We start from the raw sequence: 21,099 nt of genomic DNA on the forward strand, positions 1-21,099 counted from the left end.
GTAAGATGCAGCTGTCATACACTTATTCTTCAGGGACAATGGTAGGCTCTGCCATTCATTATGTGAGAATGTCTGCCGAATGCACTCCGCCCGATTCTTATCCTTCTAAATATCTGTCTCATGGTTGGGATACGGGGTCACTACTTGACCTAAGTAGATATATTATTCGCTTACCACTTCCACTGACTCGCCACCTATCTCAAACCGCTGTGCTCTCTCGATGTTATTAAGCATTACTTTAGTTTTTCTGCATATTAATTTTCAGGCCCACGATTCTACTCTGCTTATCTGGTGCGGTAATCATGCTTTGCGATTCGTCTCCCGAGTTACTTAGCACGGCCACGTCATCAGCAAATCTGAGGTTACTCAGGTATTCTCCGTTAACCCTTACACCCACCTGTTCCGAATCCAATGTTCTGAATACCTCTTGTAAGAATGCTGTGCATAACATTGGACAGATTGTGTCTCCTTCTCTGGCGCCCTTCCCTACATGTGTTTTATTGCTCTCCTTATGTAGGATGACGGTAGCAGTGGACCCATTGTAGATATACTGGAGTATTCTTACGTAATTCTTGTCTACACCCTGATTCCGCAATGCCTGAATGACTGCTGAGGTTTCGACGGAGTCAAATGCTTTCTCATAATCTATGAAGGCTATATATAGGGGTTCAGTACACTTCGCGCATTTTTCTATCACCTTATTGATCGTGTGAACATGGTCCATTGTTGAATAGCTTTTACGAAACTCTGCTTGTTCATTAGGTCGACTGAAATTTAAGGTGGCAGAGATTCTGTTAGCGATTATCTTGGTATGTACCTTGTAGACGACTGACAGCAAGCTGATTGGCCTGTAATTTTTCAAGTCCTTCATGTCCCCTTTTATATGGATTAGGATGATGTTCGCGTCCTTCCAAGATTCTTCGTCCTTCCTTCCTAGTGGATGAATAAACAAAAGAGAAAGAGAGACGCAAACATATGCTTTGGCACTAAAGATGGCTATCAAAACAGTCGTCCTTAAAGACAAAGAAGCGAAAGCGAAGAAAGATACGCGAAGACGTTGTAGCACTAAAGGAGTCATTCATTCCTTCACCATCCCATGTCTCTTCACGCGTTGACCCTCAACATAAAGTCGGAGTAATGCATTGTCACGCTAAGACATGTTCGCAGTCATTTATACCCAGGACGTCGCAGGACTGGAACTACCTTCCTGGGCCAACAGCTGCCATCACAGAGCCTCTATAATTCCGAAGAAACTTAGTTGACACCGTTTTTGCCGGCCCTATCTAATAATGTATAACATCACTCATGCCGCTTTTGTTGTATCTTTTGTATACGTTTACCCACTCCCCTCTGTAATGCCTCTGGCCTTGAGGGTAAAAGAAATGAAGTGAAATGAAATGAAATAAGTATTGCAAGTATTTTGCCTTCAAAGCACGTAAGTAGATTTTTATTCCCTGACAATTTTGCAACCGTATTGCCTATATAAGTCTATGTTTACTGTTGCTTTATATTCCTTCTGCTATGTTGGTACTTTCTGCGGTTGCCGTGGCCTCTCAGCAAACAAAACTTTAAGCAAAGAGCATCTTGCGCGTACATACCCGCAACTCCATATTTACTAATCCGGCCCTCGTCACCACACGATGAGAGAAGCCCTATATCCGTCGGCCACCTCTCTTCTGTAAAAATAAAGAGAACCCGTGCGTATTTTCGTGAAAAATATTATTAAGGGGGCACTTAAGGCGCAATACTTCTTCAGGCTTAGCTGAAATAGCACATCTTTCATAGTTCTTCATGCTTTTGTTCGGCAACAATCGATGCCTTTTTTGGTTACCAATGAATAATTACACCTGCACTCTAAGAACCCTCGTATGTCGGCTTTGTACAGGGCCGCATCACTAACGATCTTTACTTCGAAATGTTCAACAAGGTGAAAGATAAACTTTGCGATATGCCATTTTATGAAAACTGGGACCTACGCAGGGTCATAGCGCAATGCAAAAATGCCATGTACTCTTTCTGCTACTTCCATCCGCCGAACCTATTTTTCTGTAAAATGATGCGGTGAGCGCTGTTTATTAACCCAATTTATCCTTTTTTCTTTTTTTATGAAGCGTGGCGGTGAAGCAAACGTACGGAAACTTGTTTCTACGCTGAAATTATCTACCGACGCAACCACCTCCATTATCCCCCAGCTCACCAAACTCTCAAACCTCACGACGCCCGCCTTTGGCATAGACTCCAAACCCTTCAATCCCTAGACTCAAAACTTCACACCCGTATTTTATAAACCCATGGATTACTAAAAGGAGGGACGAGTACAAGCCGCAGCTACTGCGAGCAAAAAAGACATTTGCGTAGTAAAAACAAAAAAAAATCGCTACCCCCAAGTAACTTCGGAATGTGCCACAGTTTCGATTAAAAACAACTGTTCGTTACCTCCCTCCCTTCACCGTGTAATACACTGCCCGGGAGACCATTCTGACCGCATCTTTAACACTGTGACCGTTCGGGGGGGAGTCGTGTGCCCCAAGGGAACCTGTTGCTGGCGGTGAAGCACTCCGCCACTCATTCCAGTGCTGTAGTTTGGGCCGCCTGAAATACTCAGCTAGATTCACCGACGGTGCCTACGAGTGCGAGACTAGTGCGCAGTTTTCAGTGCGCTTCCAACCGAGCAGGTACAAATGTTGAACAAAAATTTACAGATGATTTGGCTCCACCAGCCATGGAATATCGCGCCAGTTCACAGGCCTCGTCAAGCTGTGTCAAGACATCTTTTAGCCTGAGAATCCCGCCAGGATTTCTGTATTTTTTTCAGGCAAATAAAATTAATTGAATTAAGAGAAAAGCAGCGTACGTTACTTCCTATAAAGTGTTTGCCAATACACCACCGCGGGTAATTCCTACTAACCTTCCAGGCTTCAGAAAGCGCACGAAGATTTCGGAGTACGTCCAAGCATTTATTCTGGTCGAAGCTCGTAGTTCTTATGCTATAAGTAATTGATATATAGACTGAGTGATTAATTCGATCGACCTCTTGACTGGAAGAAACGATTCACCTGATTAGCCGTTGTATAGAGTGTCTTGAATGCACCTCTGCGGGAAAGTGCCGCTATCGCCGAGCTTGATTCGAGTTTCAGAGGACAGCCACACTTGGTGGCTTAAGGTGTGGGCGTGACGGCGCCATCGGTATGATCGTTTTCCTATTGTGCTTTTCCCCTCATATGCATTTTATGATGACTGAGAGTCTTGGTAAATTGCACTTGTTAGACCTTTCTTAACGGTTGTCAGCCTTAACCTTTACGAACTGCCAAGTAACATCTCTACCTCACTGCGCTTGAAGATGTGTGTACCGGTGAATGACTCCAGACCTTGAAGCGTAATGTTATGCCTAACGTCCGGCCGGTATGAACACCTCCACTGTGCTGCGTCGCCAGCAGTTCGTCTGGTTCCTCAGCATCGGTTGCACCGCAGCTAAGGCTTCATCTTACATCAGCGAAATTGAAACAGGTAGGGTGAAATAATCTCGCACAAAAAGTGCTAATCTGGTTCCGCAGGTTCCACATGATGTTGGCACCGACGCTGAACTGTTCTGCACATGCTCAAGAATTGCGCGCTGATTTGAGCATACCAATTACGAGAAAGCGAAGCTGATGTCTAAGTATTCAGAAGCATTTTTTGCAGTCCCGAAAACCTCTCAAAACATTAAAAAGTCTGGTGTGGGCGGCTGCGGCCATAGCAGTAGCAGACCAGCAAGGAAACGCAGTGACCTCGGGCACAATCGTGACGACGCACCCTGAGGTGGCTGAAGAAGTGGCTATTTCGCTCGCAATAGCTAGCACGAAAGCCAAAATTATTGTATCTGACTCCAAGAGAGCAATAAGAAACTCCCTGGCGGGACGAATATCCCTGCCAGCGGCCACAATCCTTTCGACGTTTATTGGCGACAGATGCAGGCATGTTCGCCGTGTATGGCACCACACTCTTCCCTGCCGGGGAATGAACTGGCTCACGAGGCAGCCGGGGATTTCGGCGACGAGGCTGACCTCGGCGGAGACGTCGGGCCTACGTTCACGGGGAGCAGAGACAGGCTGGTCACGTACAGAGAGATTACACACTACAGGCTGAGCCGCCTCAAGTACCCTGCGCCACACTCTTCCCTCAACAGAGTGCAGTCCGTTGCTTGGAGACGAATACAGTCGAACACCTTCCCCAGCCCTGTTCTGTACAACCGATATTTCCCAGACACATATTCCGACAGATGCAAGTGGTGACCGGACAAGGCCACCCTACCACACATCAATGGGGATGCCCACAGAAACCTCACTAACCTAATCGAGCATTAAACATCAGGACTCAAGAGCAATGGGTGGCCGCCTTGCTCAGCTCTCACCCCGACTCACAGCAACTACTCGTCCAACTGACAGAAGATGCCGCTAGGGCCCACGGGCTCACGGCCGCCATCTGACGGGGAAGGACAGGTTACTTCCTCCCTTCTACCAGTTTGGGCTTAAATAAAGTTCCTTCTCTCTCTCTCTCTCTCTCTCTCTCTCTCTCTCTCTCTCTCTCTCTCTCTCTCTCTCTCTCTCTCTCTCTCTCTCTCTCTCTCTCTCTCTCTCTCTCTCTCTCTTTGGTTTGGGAACTTTCTTTTCGGGACTTCACTGATCGTTCACGTTCATCTTAAGCACATAAAATCACACGGACACAGAAGACAAGGACAAGCGCTAGTTCCAACTGAATTTTCATTACTTCATTAATGAGCGCCGTAAGACGGTGGTTATAGCGTATTTGCACGGTATCGCAAATCGGTTAAAGAAAATAGGGCACACAGCTGGCGTTCTGGTTGTAATGTCCGCTCCACTCAAGCTCGCGAGGCTTTGCAGAGATACATGTCCTGTACAGAAAGAAAGTATTGGCTGTAGCATTGGGCACCGAAACAAGTACGTAGAATGCGATAGAGGGGTTGTATACCGTGTTCTATTGGCCTGTGGAAGGGTATATGTAGGACAGACGCACGGTGTGCCAACTCCAGGTTACGCGTACATCAGAATAACGTACACAAAAGAAAGGATGGGAACCTGTCAACCCACTGCGGTGAATGCCCCAGTGTGAGCCGTACTTTCAAAACTCTGTGATATTGTTTCATGACTCTGATCAGCGCACGCGTGAGATAGTGAAGGCAGCTGAAATGCAACTAGGTGATTTCCAATGTGTCAGCACAACATCGGTAGCCTCGTCAGATAAGGAGGCAACGTTCTTAAAAAGAACTGGTCATGGTAATGACTGACACGTGTGGGACAGCACCGAGTGATTTCGTTATTCTAATATCTGTATCATCGTAACCTTTTCTGTATGTCTTGTCTTTTTGCTGGTATAAATTTCACCGCTATTCAATAAAATTCAGTTGGAAGTAGCGCTTGTCTTTGTATTCAGTGTCCGTGTGATCTTATGCGCTTAAGATGAACTTGATGGAATGCCAACTAGCCCGAACGCAAGCCCTTTTTGACTGATCGTTTTCACTCACATGCCCAATTGAATATTCGTTTGGTGAAAAAGTTTTCTGACTATTGTCTCAAGCATTCCGGAACTATTCAATCCATATACTTGACTCTGCGCCTCTGTCCATGAGGCTGGTCGTCTATTCAAGATACACCACTCATGCGTAGTTGTGACACTGGGCAGATCTTGGTTTGCCAGGGTCATTGACTGCAGTAAATGAACCGGTCCTGGTCCCATTTGGAGACGTCTTTGAATGACTCTGCTTTGAACCCGTTTATTTATTTTTGTCAGACACTAGATTTCGCTGCCTCCAACACCTCCATCAGCATTGTCAAGACAACCTGCGCCAACTTTTCCCCATTTTTTTCTCCGCTGATTGCAATGAGAGAAAAAAAATAATGCTTACGGTGAATACCCTCTACATAATGTAGTCAGCATTGGTTTGCATCATTCAGCAAGTCCGAGAGGAATCTCGCCCCATTATTGCCAAATTTAAACAGGCTGTCTGCGACATCGGCCACTCTCCCACGCGGATAAATGGCAGTTTCTGATGATCGTCATCATTATCATCACTTAAGTAGGACGCCGCTAATTTCAGTGATGGGCGACACGACGGTCATTATGGCCTCAATCATCATCACAAATGTAATCATCAGCATCACCAACAAAAGGTTTTCCATCGGCTGTGATACATGACTGGGTTATTGGGTTACTTCTGTGGAGCCGCTGGCCTCAAACCTCAACGCATTTGGCCAACTTGAGCCATTTGTTGAGTGATTTTCCGGGATTATTTTGGCAAACTGGATGGTGAGTTGGCTTAATCGACATTCATTCAAGTGACAACAGAGCCTCTTAACGTTCTATCGCTGCTGCTCAAAAAGCGAGTAAGCGTACCTTCAACCACGCCGTTCGGGGCGCTGTCCCCCTGTCGGAGAGCGGAAATTCACTATACGGCTATCAGTATTCCGCCTGGATGAGTTCTAAGCCCACGCCTTCCCATTGGAAAGGCCAATTTCTACGTGGTACTCACAGTGCCGTGAGAGGCGAGGTTGTGTGTAGGAAAAGCTCTATTGGGAGGCCCTGTATGTAACTTGCTTTGTATATCATTATCATGGGAGCCGAAGTTGTGTATGAAACGCACAATACGAACCCTAGCTAGTCGCAATTTCTTTCATAAACGATGAACCGGAAAAGCGGAACAAAAAGGACGCAGTTTCATTTGCGCGTCTAAGACGAATGACGTGCACGTGAAATGTGTTTCTAAACTGATACAAGATACGAGAGGCCCAAGAGGCAAGAGGGGAAGGCGATCAGAGATGAGTTCATGGAAACCAAAGCATGGTCGGTTTATGGGTGCACGTACGGATGCTCAGAGAACTTGAAACCGGCTTAGTCTTAACATTTAATGTATGCTTCATGTGTTGCTCTGAGCTCGCTCAGCAATTACGCAAATGTAAGGGCGCAAGGTATAAAATCATATCAGGTACATCTCAGATGCGCCAACGAAGATGTATTTCGTCGGGTATCTTTTTCTACAAAAGCTACCTTTCTCATATATCTATATAGGATTTCTCTCGAAATCTGCAATGCCACGTCAAGACTGCAGGTTCGTCAGTGGGGACTGTGTTTCATGTTTGCGTATACTGCATCGGAGAATGGCAATTACAGCGCACAGTCGCAACCGCAGGCGGGCAACCTCACCAGATTTTGAACTCACGCGGTCGACCTCGAACCGAAGCGGATCCCAGCCTCACAACGCAAGCCCAGCAGCCTCGCGTGGTTGCAGCCTCTAACCTCGAGTTGAGGTTAGAGGCTGCGACCTTCCTGAAAGCTTGCAGATTTACCATCGAGATTTACCATGCACTTGCTTTGTTGCGCTGGCGCTGCTCCCATAAGTTTCCTTTTCAAGCCGAAAAACATTTTACATCAGGGGTCATCGCTGCAATGAAGCCATCACCACCGGTAATTAAAATGTTTTAAGCGCAATTTCGCAGTTTTTTTTTCTCTTAAAAATTTCGAATCCCTTTGGAAATGTTTGTACTTTTTGTAGTCTTTGCCCGCCCTGACGAATATTTATGGAGGAAAAAGGGGAGCCATGCTGATTCTTTTATTTTTTTCGCTTTTCTTCTGAAATTCTGCGAATAGTTGAAGTAATTCGCACTCGGCAACTTACCACGCAGTAACACAAAATACGCCAACAGAGAGTGTGCTTGCCAAACACCGAATAAGGGTCAGTGAAGGGTCGACTAAAGAGCTGCGACCTGACGTCCACGAAAGATCCATCCACGCGATCGGCCAATCTAGATGACTGGTTCCCTGTTTGATCCGCACCCTGTCGAGTGCCATCACAGCATTGCGAGCTCTCGAGTGGCGGGCCGAGCACGACCGCACTTGACGACGGCTCACGCAGATGGCGTGGGTCATGGGCAGGCCCGTGCAGCGGCTGGTCAAGTACACGGTGGCCACCATCTGGTCCATCCTCGCCCTCTGCTCGCTCAACTACGCGCTTCTTCGCTTCTGCACGAGCGACATGAGTTGGCACGAACGGCAGCGGCACCAGACGCGGGTCGTGGTGGGCGCCCGCGGGTTCCTGCTGCGGCCGCGTGCCTCCTGCCCGCGCTACGTAGCCATTGTGGTCTGCAGCGCCGTGGAGAACAGTGAGCAGCGCGCGGTCATACGCGACACCTGGGCCCGCGACGCCAGGACCAGGAAATCGCGCACCTTCTTCATCGTCGGACGCCCGGACGACACGGTGCGCAGTCGTGAATGAAGTCGACGTAGGTCGAAATGGACGTGTGTATACGTCGAAGTAGACGTACGTCGGTGAAAACGACAATGAGAAAGCATTTGATTGTCTCGGCGTGATAGAAAACTGCCTTCAAGCACTGTTGCAAAGTTTAATCCAGTCCGTGATTGGTGAGTGGTCTGGAATGACGCCATCTTACCTAATATGCTTAAAAGTCCTCCTGTGCCTTCCTGCTGCTGATAAAAAGAAGGATTAGTGGCCATTCCACACGGTGACGGTGAATGTCCAGCGAAGCTGTATCAGATACACGTCCCAGATTGTACATTAGAGGTTAGAGAATGTACGTACATGAAGTATTTTTCTTAATAAAACTTGGAAGGTCTAAAGTGTCACCCTAGCAGACAAGCATGGGGCTGTCCGTTACCGTCCCGTAGATGCCCGTGTATTGAAAGCAGACGGGTATTCTGTAACGCTTAGTAGTTCGCTCAGCTGTTAACTAAATATGTGTGTGATAGGTAAATGAAGCTAGGAGTAATGATAGAGCTGTCTTCGCGGCCAGTCGTCATATAATCGTTTTTGGGAAAGTTTTGATTAAGCGACAGTTACAGCCGTTTTTCGGTGAGCATCCCTGATGTAATTGGTTTTACCACAAGCCATTTTTGCCGCCCCATATTTGTTGACGTACACGAAAAATGCACGGAATGCTGGTCATAAACAGCTTCGGCCTTAAGAGGTCCCTATTTAAAGGAAACCCGCAAAACTTTTTCCAACCTTTTTTTTAAATGGTAACTGCTTTAAGCACGCTGTCAACAAACGCATTCAGTATTTACATTAGGTGACTATAGAGGACTTCAGTCAAGTAATACTGCTCTAAGTCCATCAGGTAACTTGGACACTTCTCCAAAGGTTTCCTCTCTTTCTTGTTCTGAGCATAGTTTGCGGTAATTCAAGCGGTATCACGGCTTGGCTAGCTTCTTTCTATTGCACCAGCAAGCACATTCCATAGCCCCTGTAAAGAAAGTCTCGACAACATCAACGCAGTAGCGGGAAAACATCTATAGTGCGACAAGACGATCAAGCAGTCACGAAGGAAAGAGTGAGCACAGTTTCTCCGAATTGTTGCACAGTTCCTTTCACCAAGCATTTGCTGCGCCACACGTCATCACTGCAGACTCCGTGCTTGCGTTCAGGGTTGCCAGGTCTGGTGGTTTGTCGCCAAACTGGCGACTTTTCGAAATTCGTGGAGACGGAAATTTCAGTGTGGCTACTTGGCTACTTTCTGGCTCCTTTGAGCATTGGTGATTTCATTATTTCCGGGCCATTCGGAAGCCCCACTTTCCACAAAAAGTGCCTTGTATGACCTTCCAGTGCACTTCAGCCGTCTAGACAAACTGAACAAACGGAACAAAACAAACTTTCAGGCAGATGGCGGCGAATACGCCACCGCAGAGCGCTACTTACCGGCACAAATCGGAATTTGCCTTTCTCTTTACGAGTTTACGAGTAGTTTACAAAAGCTTGAGATTTCAGGCAGAGTGGGGGGTAGTGTGTATGATAATGTATGGTAGCCACGGGAACGGAGCAATTTCTCCGTTGCCACGGGGATTTAAAGAGGCAGGGAAAGGGGTAAAACATGGTGTGCAGCGAACGCCCGTTTTAAGTCCTTCTTATTCTTTGAATGCTTTACCTAAACTTGCATATTTTAGCTTTTTTGTAGACAGTAGTCAACCGTTGTCGCTTTCTCGCACCACAGCCAACGAATAAAGTTTGTTATACTGTTTTCTACTGCTCGTAGTTTGTGCAGTTTTCCCGCGAAGGTAATCAAAAAGTACTTACTAGCATTGCCTTGCTGAAAATGGCGACCTTTCTGGCTCCTTTTCAAACATTCACTTTAAGGTGGCGACCTTTTCGGCTACATTCGGCAATTTCCCGGTGACTTTTCCTTCTGAGGAATGGCAACCCTGCTTGCATTGATGTCCTCGTCAGAAGTATCTGCCACAGGCACAGCAAGGGCATCTTCAAGACGGCAATGTTCGCCTAGAATTATACCCCGCCAATGCAATAACCGTAATCTCGCTGCGTTTCTTTAATTTTTCGTTTTCCCTCCAGTCGCGCGGATACCCCGTCAAGACTTCCATGTTCCGTCCGCAGAATCGCCCGCGGTGGCGGTCACTGCGAAAGTTCGTTTTAACAGAAGGGTACGTGTGAAGTTCGTCTTAAAAGGATTTTTTCCTCAGTGGATTCTCGCCGCGGTTCGGTATAGAGGAGAATCTGGATGAAGCAAGTTCGTTTTAACGGGCATTTACTCTCACGGAACTGCTGGTTAGAACCCGTGGTTATAATGGTTATAACTACCGGTGGGGTTTTATTCCTCATTCATTTTATTTCGACGTCCCTTTTTCTGTTACAATATCGACAAGAGAGACTTCGTTCTTATTTTTGAATACGTACTGACTACCGATTTTATTTTTACTGAATGGGCTTGCTTGATTTTTGCCTTATTTATAGCCGAACCCACCGAAAACTAAATTTTGGCAAGTTCCTAGTTGAAATTCGTATTCTGCGAAAGCTACAGGACGCCGCCAGAAATTGTTGTTATGTACTTTGCTCATGACACGCCTATTTTTGCAATGGTGCCGTTAGAGACGCGTTGTCAAAAATGGCATGTAATCAAACGTACAATGATGCGATACTGCTTCAACTAAATTTCTCAAACGGCAGCAGATAGAACGTTTAATTATCAAGATTCACGTTCTCCATTTTTCTTTTTTTTTTCTTTGCTGAATTTCGATGGGTGCACTTGATGTTTCAGTTCCGTACTTAATTTGGCTTTGCACAGAAACGAGTCGTAGTCATTATCAAGCTGGGATTAATATTCCACCAGCTGTCTTTTGCTGTTTACTTCATCTTGAATTATGCCTGATCGTACTGCCAAGCATATGCGCTTACTCTGCTCGCCACCAAAGCTCCTTTGAGTTTTAAAGCTAATAACGCTCGGTATGCTTCTATGGTGTCTCTTTCACTCTCCCCCTCTTTTCTATTTTTTCACTCATTTCCGTTCCATCTGTGTTTTATCTGGCGAGTTTGTTGGGGACCTCACTTCATTTCTACATCTTAATATCCACAATCAGTTTGAATATTTATTTGCGATTTATTTTGTTTGATTTATGTCTGTATTTTTGTTTGTTTGTTTGTTTGTTTGTTTGTTTGTTTGTTTGTTTGTTTGTTTGTTTGTTTGTTTGTTTGTTTGTTTGTTTGTTTGTTTGTTTGTTTGTTTGTTTGTTTGTTTGTTTGTTTGTTTGTTTGTTTGTTTGTTTGTTTGTTTGTTTGTTTGTTTGTTTGTTTGTTTGCATTACCTCAAAGACGTGTTTCCAGGGTTTTACATTAATTTCATTAAGCCGCAGCTCACCAAAATTCCGAAATTTTTCATTTAATTTTCAGTGAATGAATGTATGCATTCCTCAATCTATTCCGCAGACAAAACCCTACAACATTAAGAACAGGCACCTGTAATTCGCCCTGCGACAATATGAGCGACCTGTGCAACAACACTTGAATTTTCCTTTGGCTGACACAATGACAGCAGTGAAAAGGCGAATCAATTCTGCCTGTTAAAAGGTGGGAAAATTGAGCTCCATGTTAAGTGGACGAAACAAAAATCACGAGCTTAGGCCACTGAACTGAAAGGGCAGCAAGCATCGGCCGGTGATATTTAGTTGGAGTAGTTCAAGAAAACACGTTGACGCAGACGGAGGAAGCCGGCGGAGGAGTTGACGTCAGCAGACCCTAGCAATTGAATGACGTGCTTCATAGCGTCAAGTGAGTGCGAACCCGCCACAGTACTCAGGTCATCCTCTAGGTCTACCATCCTCAAAAAAAAAAATCAACTTGCTCATGATCAACTTTGCCTTCGAAGCCGCAGGCGAGGCCCATTTTGATGCTGTGAGTCACCTGCTGGAACGTTTGCCTTGAATCGACTTTAAACAGAAATCCCGGGTCATCTCCACTAACTTGAAACCTGGGGAGGAGCGAAGCTCTCAGTGTATAAGTGTATTTTGGCACCTTATCGTTTTTGCCCACGGAGATGAAACCGTTTGGGAGTAGAGGTATACAGCTTTGCTGCAAAAGTCTCGTGTCTTTGAAGCACAAAGTGTTCTAGCCCGAGGCGTTGGAAAACGAGTCTGCCGTTGTGTTCTTTTAGTACGCGTTACGTTCTATTGCGATGTGTTGGAAAACTAGTGACCCGGTGTTTTAGTGCCGCGACGACATGAAACGAGATATGACGACGACAGGAGACGCCTACAGCCGACCCCCCTAAGGGGCTTCGCCCCTATAAACTTGCATACCCTTTCGGTGAAAACGAAGTTGTGAAAAACGGCTCCGGCATTCGCCTATCGTTTTATTTTTCTTCTTTATTGAGTCCTAAAGACTGTGTCTTGGTTTACATAGACGCCAAAATTTCGGTCTCTCTTTTCTGGTTGTATTTAAGTCACTCGAAACAGCCACCTGGCTAAAATGAAAGGGCCCTTGAAACTGAAGTCTATGTAGGCAGGACCGTTCAAGACTACTGAAACTGTAGGCATTGACCATACATGTTCACAACATTGAGCCTGAAGGAAACCTCATGCAGATATGAGGCGTAATGTACGTACAAAACTTGAAGTACTAGCGTTATTTAAATTAAGAATACTCTAGGGATAGGTATTTACGATGTCAAATAAAAAAGACGTTAAAGCTCCACCCACCGCCCACAGTCTCACAATTGATGAAATGATGAAAACATTTCCAGCGGTGTTGAAGAGGGCGAGTAAAAGCAAACTTTAAAAGAAAAGATGCCGGCTCGAGATACTCCAAAAAATAAACAAAAAAGCTAACAAAAATACGCATACTGTGCCAACAGATGGCGCCAGAGCAGCCCGAACGCGGGAAAATTAAATCGAATTCAACAAACCTCTGTTGTATTCGTCACGGAGGAGTGAAGGGGAATAACGTGAGGGGTGAAAGGGGAGATAGTGTAAAGAGCTACGTGGCAGGGACGACGGAAGACTACAGCCTTTCGGCGACATTTGCACCAATGCAAGCAGATGTGCGGCCATTTTTTACGACATATGAAAGTTAAAATCCAAGCGATAACTAGAATAACCTGTTCAACTTTCTTCTAAGCATGTGCAGTTTACTTGCTCCGCAATTCCCACTGTCACGACCGTAAAAGATGGGGTAGCCTTCTGTCTTCCTCAATAACGTGAAGTTTTTTCCTGCGATATCTTGATTGATTGATTGTATACCGTTTAACGCGCCGACGCAACGCAGGCGATGAGGCGCGCCGTAGTGGAGGGATCCGGATTAATTTTGACCACCTGGGGATCTTTAACGTGCGCCGAAATCTCGTACACACGGGCGTTTTTGCTTTTCGGCTCCATTAGAAAAGCGGCCGCCGCGGCCGGGAATCGAACCCGCGACATCGTGCTCAGCATCCTGCGAAATCTTACCAACTTCTAATTAAACACTGTATTACCCGCTTCAGGCGTCATAAATCTGTTATCCTCCTTCCCCCCCCCCCCCCCCCAATTTGTTGTCAATGTTGTCAATGATCATTTATATACGTTCCTTTTATGGAAATTGGCGATTTCCGGCATGTCTAGCTTCTTCAAAGGTATCAATGACCTACCCACGTGCCACCGCACTTAAGCTCGAGTACCTTCGAAAGCAGATGCGTGAGCTGCTTCCTGACTTCCTCCTGAGTTACTGTGTCGATCAGCCCCAGTGTTCTAAGCAGTGTACGTTCTAATGCGCAATTATTCTTGGCCGTATATATCACTCTAAAAAATAGCCGCAGCTGGTCTTCGCCGTAACGCCCCAGGAGGACCAATCAGCGGGACCAATGAGTGAATTTAGCGAATGACGAGGCAAAGCATGCGATTATAGTACAAAATAGAATATGCGCTGAGACAACAGCGCACATGCACTGCTTACGCTAATGTCCCAGCGCAGATTCTAATTCTTGCTCTAATCACATTCTAAGCCTCGTCATTCGCTAAATACACACAATTGGTCACGCTGATTGGTCCTCCTGGGGCGTCGTGGTGAAGCCCAGCTGCGGAAATTTCTTGGACTGTACCCCAGACCAGGGACCACGTAGATGCATAATCGGCAAAGTTAAAACATTCAATCATTACAATAGTGCAGATTGGGAGTATCGAATGAAGAAAATAAAAAGAATTAAAAGTACCATAAATTAACGAACGAAACGCATCTGCACCGCCCAGCACGATGAAGGCGATAATAAGCTCGAAAAACAAAGCGAAAAAAGAAAAAAATGTAAAAAACCACGAACCGTGTAACGCCCTGCACCTCCAAAAGAAATCTAGGGAACCTTGCACTCATGCACAAGACTTGAATAGCGAAGCTGTTGTAGGTACTTTAAGTAGCTTTAAGTAGCACGCCCTGTACTTAGTAGGTACTGCGGATACGTTGCGCGCGAGGTCTTTTGTACTATACTGAGCGACGATGCGAGCTCTAGCGCGAAGGGCTCTCCTACGATACTGAGCGCATGAGCACGCTACTCTCGAGTGCTGCGGCGGCCGCGATCACGTGTCTTTTCGTTGTAGAGTGGGTAATGCGACAGCTGCGCGACGCCTACATGATAACGTTTCTTGTTTAGAGTTTTCGGCACGCACGAACCCCGAACTTACAATCAGTAACAGCAGCTCCGCTGTTAAAATGCATAATATAACTGCCGGAGGTAGCCCAGTTAAGCGTTACAATATTTCAAATGGGGATAATTGGTCAAATTGAAAAAAATTTCCAAATGAAGAGGAACTGCGTAGGAATTCTTACCGATTAGAAGACAATTCTCGGAATCTCTGTGCGTATTTTAAGGGGAAGCTTTCTATGTCTCACTGATTCGTCCGTAAAGGCCGAAAACGCAATACAGAAAAGCCAACTTTCTCTGACGATGATGCTGATCGTGGAAACGCCCCAAGAAAAAAAAAACGCTTCCCGTGTTCGGAATCGAAAGTGGGTCGCTCGCTTTACGGAGTCGTCATCTATACAATTGCACCATTTAGACCCAGCCAAAGCAGTTTAGATTTGGAGAGTGGTGCGTGGACGTGCAAACGTAGCAAAATCAGGCACCACTCCGTCTAACGACGACTATGGTTCAACACGAATCTTTCTTCGTGCAAAATCAAACGACGAAGGGTCAAAGTCAAAGTCCCTGCGATCAAAAGTCCAAACCACGTGCGAGTCAAAGTCCAAACTCAGACGACAACTGAGGAATCCCTCACGAGAAAGCTTCGCGTTCAACCATCGTCGTCGTTAGACGGGGGAGTGCATGATTTCCTTCGAAATAAAGCATTCGTAAACATTCAACAGGTTATCTGTCTATGCTCTAAATTCACCGCGCCGAGGCAGATACTCTCTGCATCCCTGTATGGCCGCACGACGCGGGTTTTGAACTAAAGGCTGTTTTGGGCCTTCGGTCAGGCCCATGCTGCAGGCTGAACAGCCTACCAGAGCTCTGTTGGTTTTTCTGCGGAGCACTGGTCTAGACGAAGTGCTGTAGCACAACTTCATTGCGAGGCTTATGTGCATCCACATCACACTTGTTTGTTTGTTTGTTTGTTTGTTTGTTTGTTTGTTTGTTTGTTTGTTTGTTTGTTTGTTTGTTTGTTTGTTTGTTTGTTTGTTTGTTTGTTTGTTTGTTTGTTTGTTTGTTTGTTTGTTTGTTTGTTTGTTTGTTTGTTTGTTTGTTTGTTTGTTTGTTTGTTTGTTTGTTTGTTTGTTTGTTTGTTTGTTTGTTTGTTTGTTTGTTTGTTTGTTTGTTTGTTTGTTTGTTTGTTTGTTTGTTTGTTTGTTTGTTTGTTTGTTTGTTTGTTTGTTTGTTTGTTTGTTTTACTGCGAAGCAGTATACCTCTAAAGCAGCCAAGAAAATTTTTGAACCTGGGCCCGAATGGAGAAGCGGAGCGAGAGCCCGTCGTCTTGCCGACTAAGCTACGCCCACACGTGGATACGGGGAGACAGACGGTGGTTTATATTCAGCGTCTGGGGACTGGGAGGGCGCTTTTTGGAGCTGACACGTGAAAGAGATGACGCCCTAGTCGCGCGTGCCACCCTCCGCCTCACCCTTCTAAAGACGCCCCTCTCCGCTTTCTTTCTGCCGACGCTGCCGTGTTAGGGACGCCGCCCCGGCAAATCCCAGGTAACGGCTGGCAGAGTCTCTGGTCTCACTCTTTGCAGAGCCACGTTGTGTGAATTCAAGTGACGCCACATGGGTAATCGCTGTGGGTTTCGTTTACAGCTTCGCAGTCCAACCACCTTCACAGCGTGGATTGGAGCCAATTTTTGCCTGTTTGTTTGTCTGCTTGTTTGTTTGTTTATAACGTATATTTTTACAGTTTACTTTTCTCGTGTGGCTTAGCAATCTAGGCGCAATGGCTCGGATAGCCTCGCATTCACCAATAAACGAATTCTCTGTATCATTCCATCCGCCTCCACAATCTCATTTAGTTGTTTTGTTGGGGGGGGGGGGTATTAAATCAGTGTAGTGTAAAATCCGCAGCTGATGAACTCGCTGAATTCACGAAAGTTCCACGTTTTGCGCACAATCATGCGATGCAGTGGTTTCAACCTAATTTTATTTTTTGATCTCGGCTGATCAAACGACGAAACTGTCCTTTACGGGTGAAGACCAACGTGGCCAGGTATATTTCAGGATGACATTTCCGCTGACGGACCCGCTCCAAACAATTCTTCTGCTCCCCTCCCCCCCCCCCCCCCCTATTCGCACACGACCCTACGGGCGCAATCTCCCCTCCCGACGTGCGGACCCTCCCCTAATAGTTTTCTGGCAGCGACGCCAACTCATAAATCTTTGAAAATTTCACCAGCAGTTTTCCAGCTCATTGTAACGCCTGTATTTCTTCCTTGTCTCTGCTTTGTAATTACCGTAACTATGTAACTAAACTCTTCGACGTGATACATCAGCGAGCCGGGATAATAATTCGGCTCAAAATAATCAGAAACATCGTGGCGGGGAATGGTAGAGATTCCAAATTTGGCGGACGGCGCGCGTTGATCCATCCTTGGTCCTTCCTTTCGTGCAGCCCAGCGGCAAAATCCTGCAAGAGCAGGTGGCAAATGAGAGCGCCCAGTACGGCGACGTCATCCAGGCGGACTTCAGGGACACGTACCGAAACCTAACGCTAAAGTCCGTGTTCCTGCTCAAGTGGGCCTACATGTACTGCGCAGCCACCCGATTTGTCATGAAGGCGGACGACGACATCTTCGTCAACGTCCGCAACCTGCTGCTTTTCCTGAGGATCCAAGGAAGCCGGCGGCTCCGCACGCGGTGAGGGAACTCGAGGCATCCAGAGGGCTCGTCTCGCCTTCTTCTCATTCACTATTCCCTGCTCAGCTTGCTGTGCTGCAGACACCGGTGTCCCGGAAGACAAGTTGGTTATAGTTATCTGGAGATGGGCTGCCCGTAGTGATTTTAGTCCCAAGACTACGCATCACACGAAGTTTTAAATAGGGCTGTTGTGCGCCGAAGCTATGCACCAGGAACGCTGCCTAGAAGGCTATGCAATAACTTACACCACCAGCGGTTCTGAAACGTGCTCCTAAATCTCGTATGAACACGAGCATTCTTGTTTTTCTTCTTTCGGAGGAAAACGCGCTGCACTGCCGGCAGTCCAGCCCTCCGCCTCGTGATGAGTAGCGCAACGCTTTGGCCACTGATCCATCAGAGCAGGCACATATAGTTCCCGAGGTCTATTTCTCTGCACAGCCCGTCACTAACGACTACCAAGTTCCCGGTATACTCGTCAATGTCGACAGTGAAGCAGTAGCGCCTTTGTGTCTGTATGGTGCTTTCACAGTGACTAATGGTGGCAGTCAGGGCCTTCAGTGCTTCCCGAAGTTATAGCCAAAGGCAAAACATATCGGTTGCTATAAAGAAGTACGAGGAAACATTATATTAATTGTCAGGAATCAGTTTCAAAATTGATCTTATTTCTATAGAAAACTAAGCAGGCAACAAGTCTAATCTGCAAAAGCTTCCTTTCCTTTAAGGCTGCATGGAGAAAGCAGGTCATTTGGACAGATTGTGTTATTCAGAAATGCGAATGATCGAAAACAGTGAAATCTCAGTGGGACTATGGCGCGGTCTTATGGCAGCTTAAACTATGGAGAGAAATATATGTTAGTTTAGTACGGAGGTAACTTCATTAGACGAAACGTAAAGAGTAGTGGATTAGCCGTGCAACTGTGTAATGAGGATGCGTTGCCTGCACTATTCTAAAGCATTAAAACGTTGGGTCTGAATATATCTGAACTTGCTTTATTCTGCGAAAATAGAGATATCCTGATATGAAATCCCGATCCTTCAAATTATCTCTGCGTAAAAGTGTTCTGGACACTTATCACAATCACCAAATACATGGCAGGAAGGACGCTGGCATGTAGGGAAAAGACACAGGGGGTAACATCCAACCCGCGAGATTATTAATATGTTGTGAAATCCACCTTCGCCCATTTGAAAATAATCATGCTATGGAGACACATGCCAACGTTGCGCTCACGCCTAAGAGAGCATACAGCCCTAATTACTGAAAAAAAAAATGTTTCAGAGACCCGACACGTCGGGATCAACATGCCGAGTACGGCGCACTACGTACAGCCCTCGCTGCAGGAGTTGCCTGCTTCTACTCCTCACAACACAGAGGCATATGGTGGCGCCCACAATACCGGCATCTCCAGTCGGCCGCTGGGCATTAATGGTTTCCCATACAAAACTCATAAGAAGTGCTTACGTGTCCTCGGAGCTTTCGAGTTAAGTCATGCCTGCGGAGCCTTATCAGCCGGCGGCGTTGCTCTCTTGGTCTTATACTTATTGGACATTCGTGTGGGCTGTGGCTAATCCACCCGCCAGAAGATTTCAAGAGCGCACGTGTCATAGCTATATTTTAAGTTGGCGTCGCCTGACGTGCTGTCCCCTTGTAGGCCCTTTCTGGCTGGCCACATATACGTTACCGGTGAGCCGGAACGTGAACTGGGGTCAAAGGCCTACCTGCCGGCGTCGGTCTTCGCTTCGGAAATCCTGCCCCAGTATGTTTCGGGCCCTGCATACGTGATGTCCAAGGACGCCGTGCGGCGGCTGTTCACGGAGGCACTTGTGACGCCATTTCTCTACCTAGAGGACGTCTTCATCACCGGCATCGTGGCCCCCAAGGTGCGCCTTGAGTTTGCCACGCCGCACTCTTCCTATGCGTGGCTCGTATTCTCGAGGCCTTGCTCCTTCCCGCGACTACACTTTTGGATCGCTGCGCGAAATGTTGCCCGTATCTCTCGCTACAGCCAACGTTTGTTGGTTTCAGCCGACAGATGCAATGGATTCTTGCTATACCACCTCCGACGAGGTGCTTGGGGGTGACCCCGGCGACTACACTCCGCAAAGAGAGCCATCCACTTCATAGAAATCCGAAGAGTCCATAAGCGCCCTCTACCCCTGACCTATGAGTTGGTTTAGCTGGTTAAAAGCAAAATACTTCTCACCCGCAGCGACGGTGGGGCGTATAAGGATTTCTGGTGCTCTCCAGTGTATATGGGGGGCTCTTTCGCTGGTTGTTGATACTGTATTTGTGGGGGAGATGAAAAAAATATCCCAAACGGCTCGGCAGTTTTGGGTCTACAATGAGCGGGAAACGCGCCGGCTAGTCCAATACTTTCGACTTTTCCCTTTACATTTAGATATATGATGCATGTTGCGGCGGTAATGCCCTTTGCCGTCGTGTTGCGCGCAGGTGGATGTGGAGCTAGTGAACAGTCCGTGCTTTTCCGGCTGCGCGAAGCTTGGGGACATCTGCAAGTACCGCAACACCATTACGGCCCACAGCTTACCACCGGACGCAATGACCAGTGTTTGGCACGATGTGCGCAATGCCAGCGCGAAATGCCAGCCCCTTCCAGCGAACTCCCCGTTTGCCTCTTGTTACGTCCGTCACTAGTCACTCTATACCAAAGGAGCTTGGTCGGAACATCTTACTAACATCTTGCATGAGTGCAGATTTGTATGCACAGGTTTTACTTTTTATTTCTGAATCATCGTGATATTCATAATGGCACTAGCCGGACTAAGCGATCGGCCACTCGCACGCAAAATCTGCATAACGATAGCGTTTTAATTTTGCAATAGCGCGCATCACAATTTAATGCGACTCAGACAAAAAATAACAGTACTTACGGTCTTCCTGATCAGCTTGGTTGCGCAATGCTACAGGTAATAAACGTGTAAATGGATTATGTGGGTAAGAGTAGCTATTGCTGCGTGATGAGCTGAGAAAACTGTAGGCAGTTTCACGCAGGGAGAAATCCGGGAGAGACAGCTGCTAACTGGGTAAATGCGGGAACCTCACTGTTTCTACTCATCTCTGCATTCAGGGAAGTTGATACGTGTGCGCCGGCACGTATTTACTTTGGATATGCTTAGTAGGCTTCGTGCGAATGTGTTTTCCACTACTTTTTTTACGGACGCAATATTTTATAAAAAATAACGTAAAGAAATAAAGCTGTTGGGAATCTCGTACCTTGACATTCAGAAGTGCAAAATATTTTCGTCTTTCGTTAAGCCGTAGTCTCCCCGCACTCGCTACTGGCCCCATGTCTAAAGAGTGTGTACTACAAAACAGATAATCGGATCGTCTCTGTAGACGGCAGGGAAGTCGTGTCCTCCAGTTTGCCTTTGGGACCGAAGGGAATTAAAACCTGATCTGTTGACCCATCCGGGAAAGAAAGCGGCGTCTTCAGTGCCCAGTCCGGCTTTTGCTACCCCACCAATGCCGTAAGACCTCATTCTTCTG

The 21,099-nt window shown here is 46.6% G+C and overlaps 1 protein-coding gene across 1 annotated transcript; it reads left to right on the forward strand.

The window, feature by feature from the left end:
• The first annotated feature begins 12,005 nt into the window (after nucleotides 1-12,005).
• Nucleotides 12,006-20,247, forward strand: LOC144155598 (beta-1,3-galactosyltransferase 1-like). The gene is made up of 4 exons (XM_077687145.1): nucleotides 12,006-12,184; nucleotides 17,347-17,591; nucleotides 19,244-19,472; nucleotides 20,044-20,247. The coding sequence occupies exons 1-4, from the start codon at nucleotides 12,137-12,139 to the stop codon at nucleotides 20,245-20,247; spliced, it is 726 nt and encodes a 241-aa protein (XP_077543271.1). The 5' UTR covers nucleotides 12,006-12,136.
• The last annotated feature ends 852 nt before the right edge of the window (nucleotides 20,248-21,099 follow it).

This window comes from Haemaphysalis longicornis, unplaced genomic scaffold (assembly GCF_048455015.1).
Source record: "Haemaphysalis longicornis isolate Haplotype H1 unplaced genomic scaffold, Haemaphysalis longicornis Haplotype H1 scaffold_1, whole genome shotgun sequence".
Taxonomy (NCBI): domain Eukaryota; kingdom Metazoa; phylum Arthropoda; class Arachnida; order Ixodida; family Ixodidae; genus Haemaphysalis; species Haemaphysalis longicornis.

What these genes read in the sequence shown, in the direction of transcription:
- LOC144155598 (XM_077687145.1), top strand. Translation starts at nt 12,137, where the DNA reads ATGATCAACTTTGCCTTCGAAGCCGCAGGCGAGGCCCATTTTGATGCT. An exon ending in GCGAGGCCCATTTTGATGCT is followed by an intron (nt 12,185 to 17,346) that starts GTGAGTCACCTG and finishes CCTTTCGTGCAG; the next exon opens with CCCAGCGGCAAAATCCTGCA. An exon ending in CCGGCATCGTGGCCCCCAAG is followed by an intron (nt 19,473 to 20,043) that starts GTGCGCCTTGAG and finishes TGTTGCGCGCAG; the next exon opens with GTGGATGTGGAGCTAGTGAA.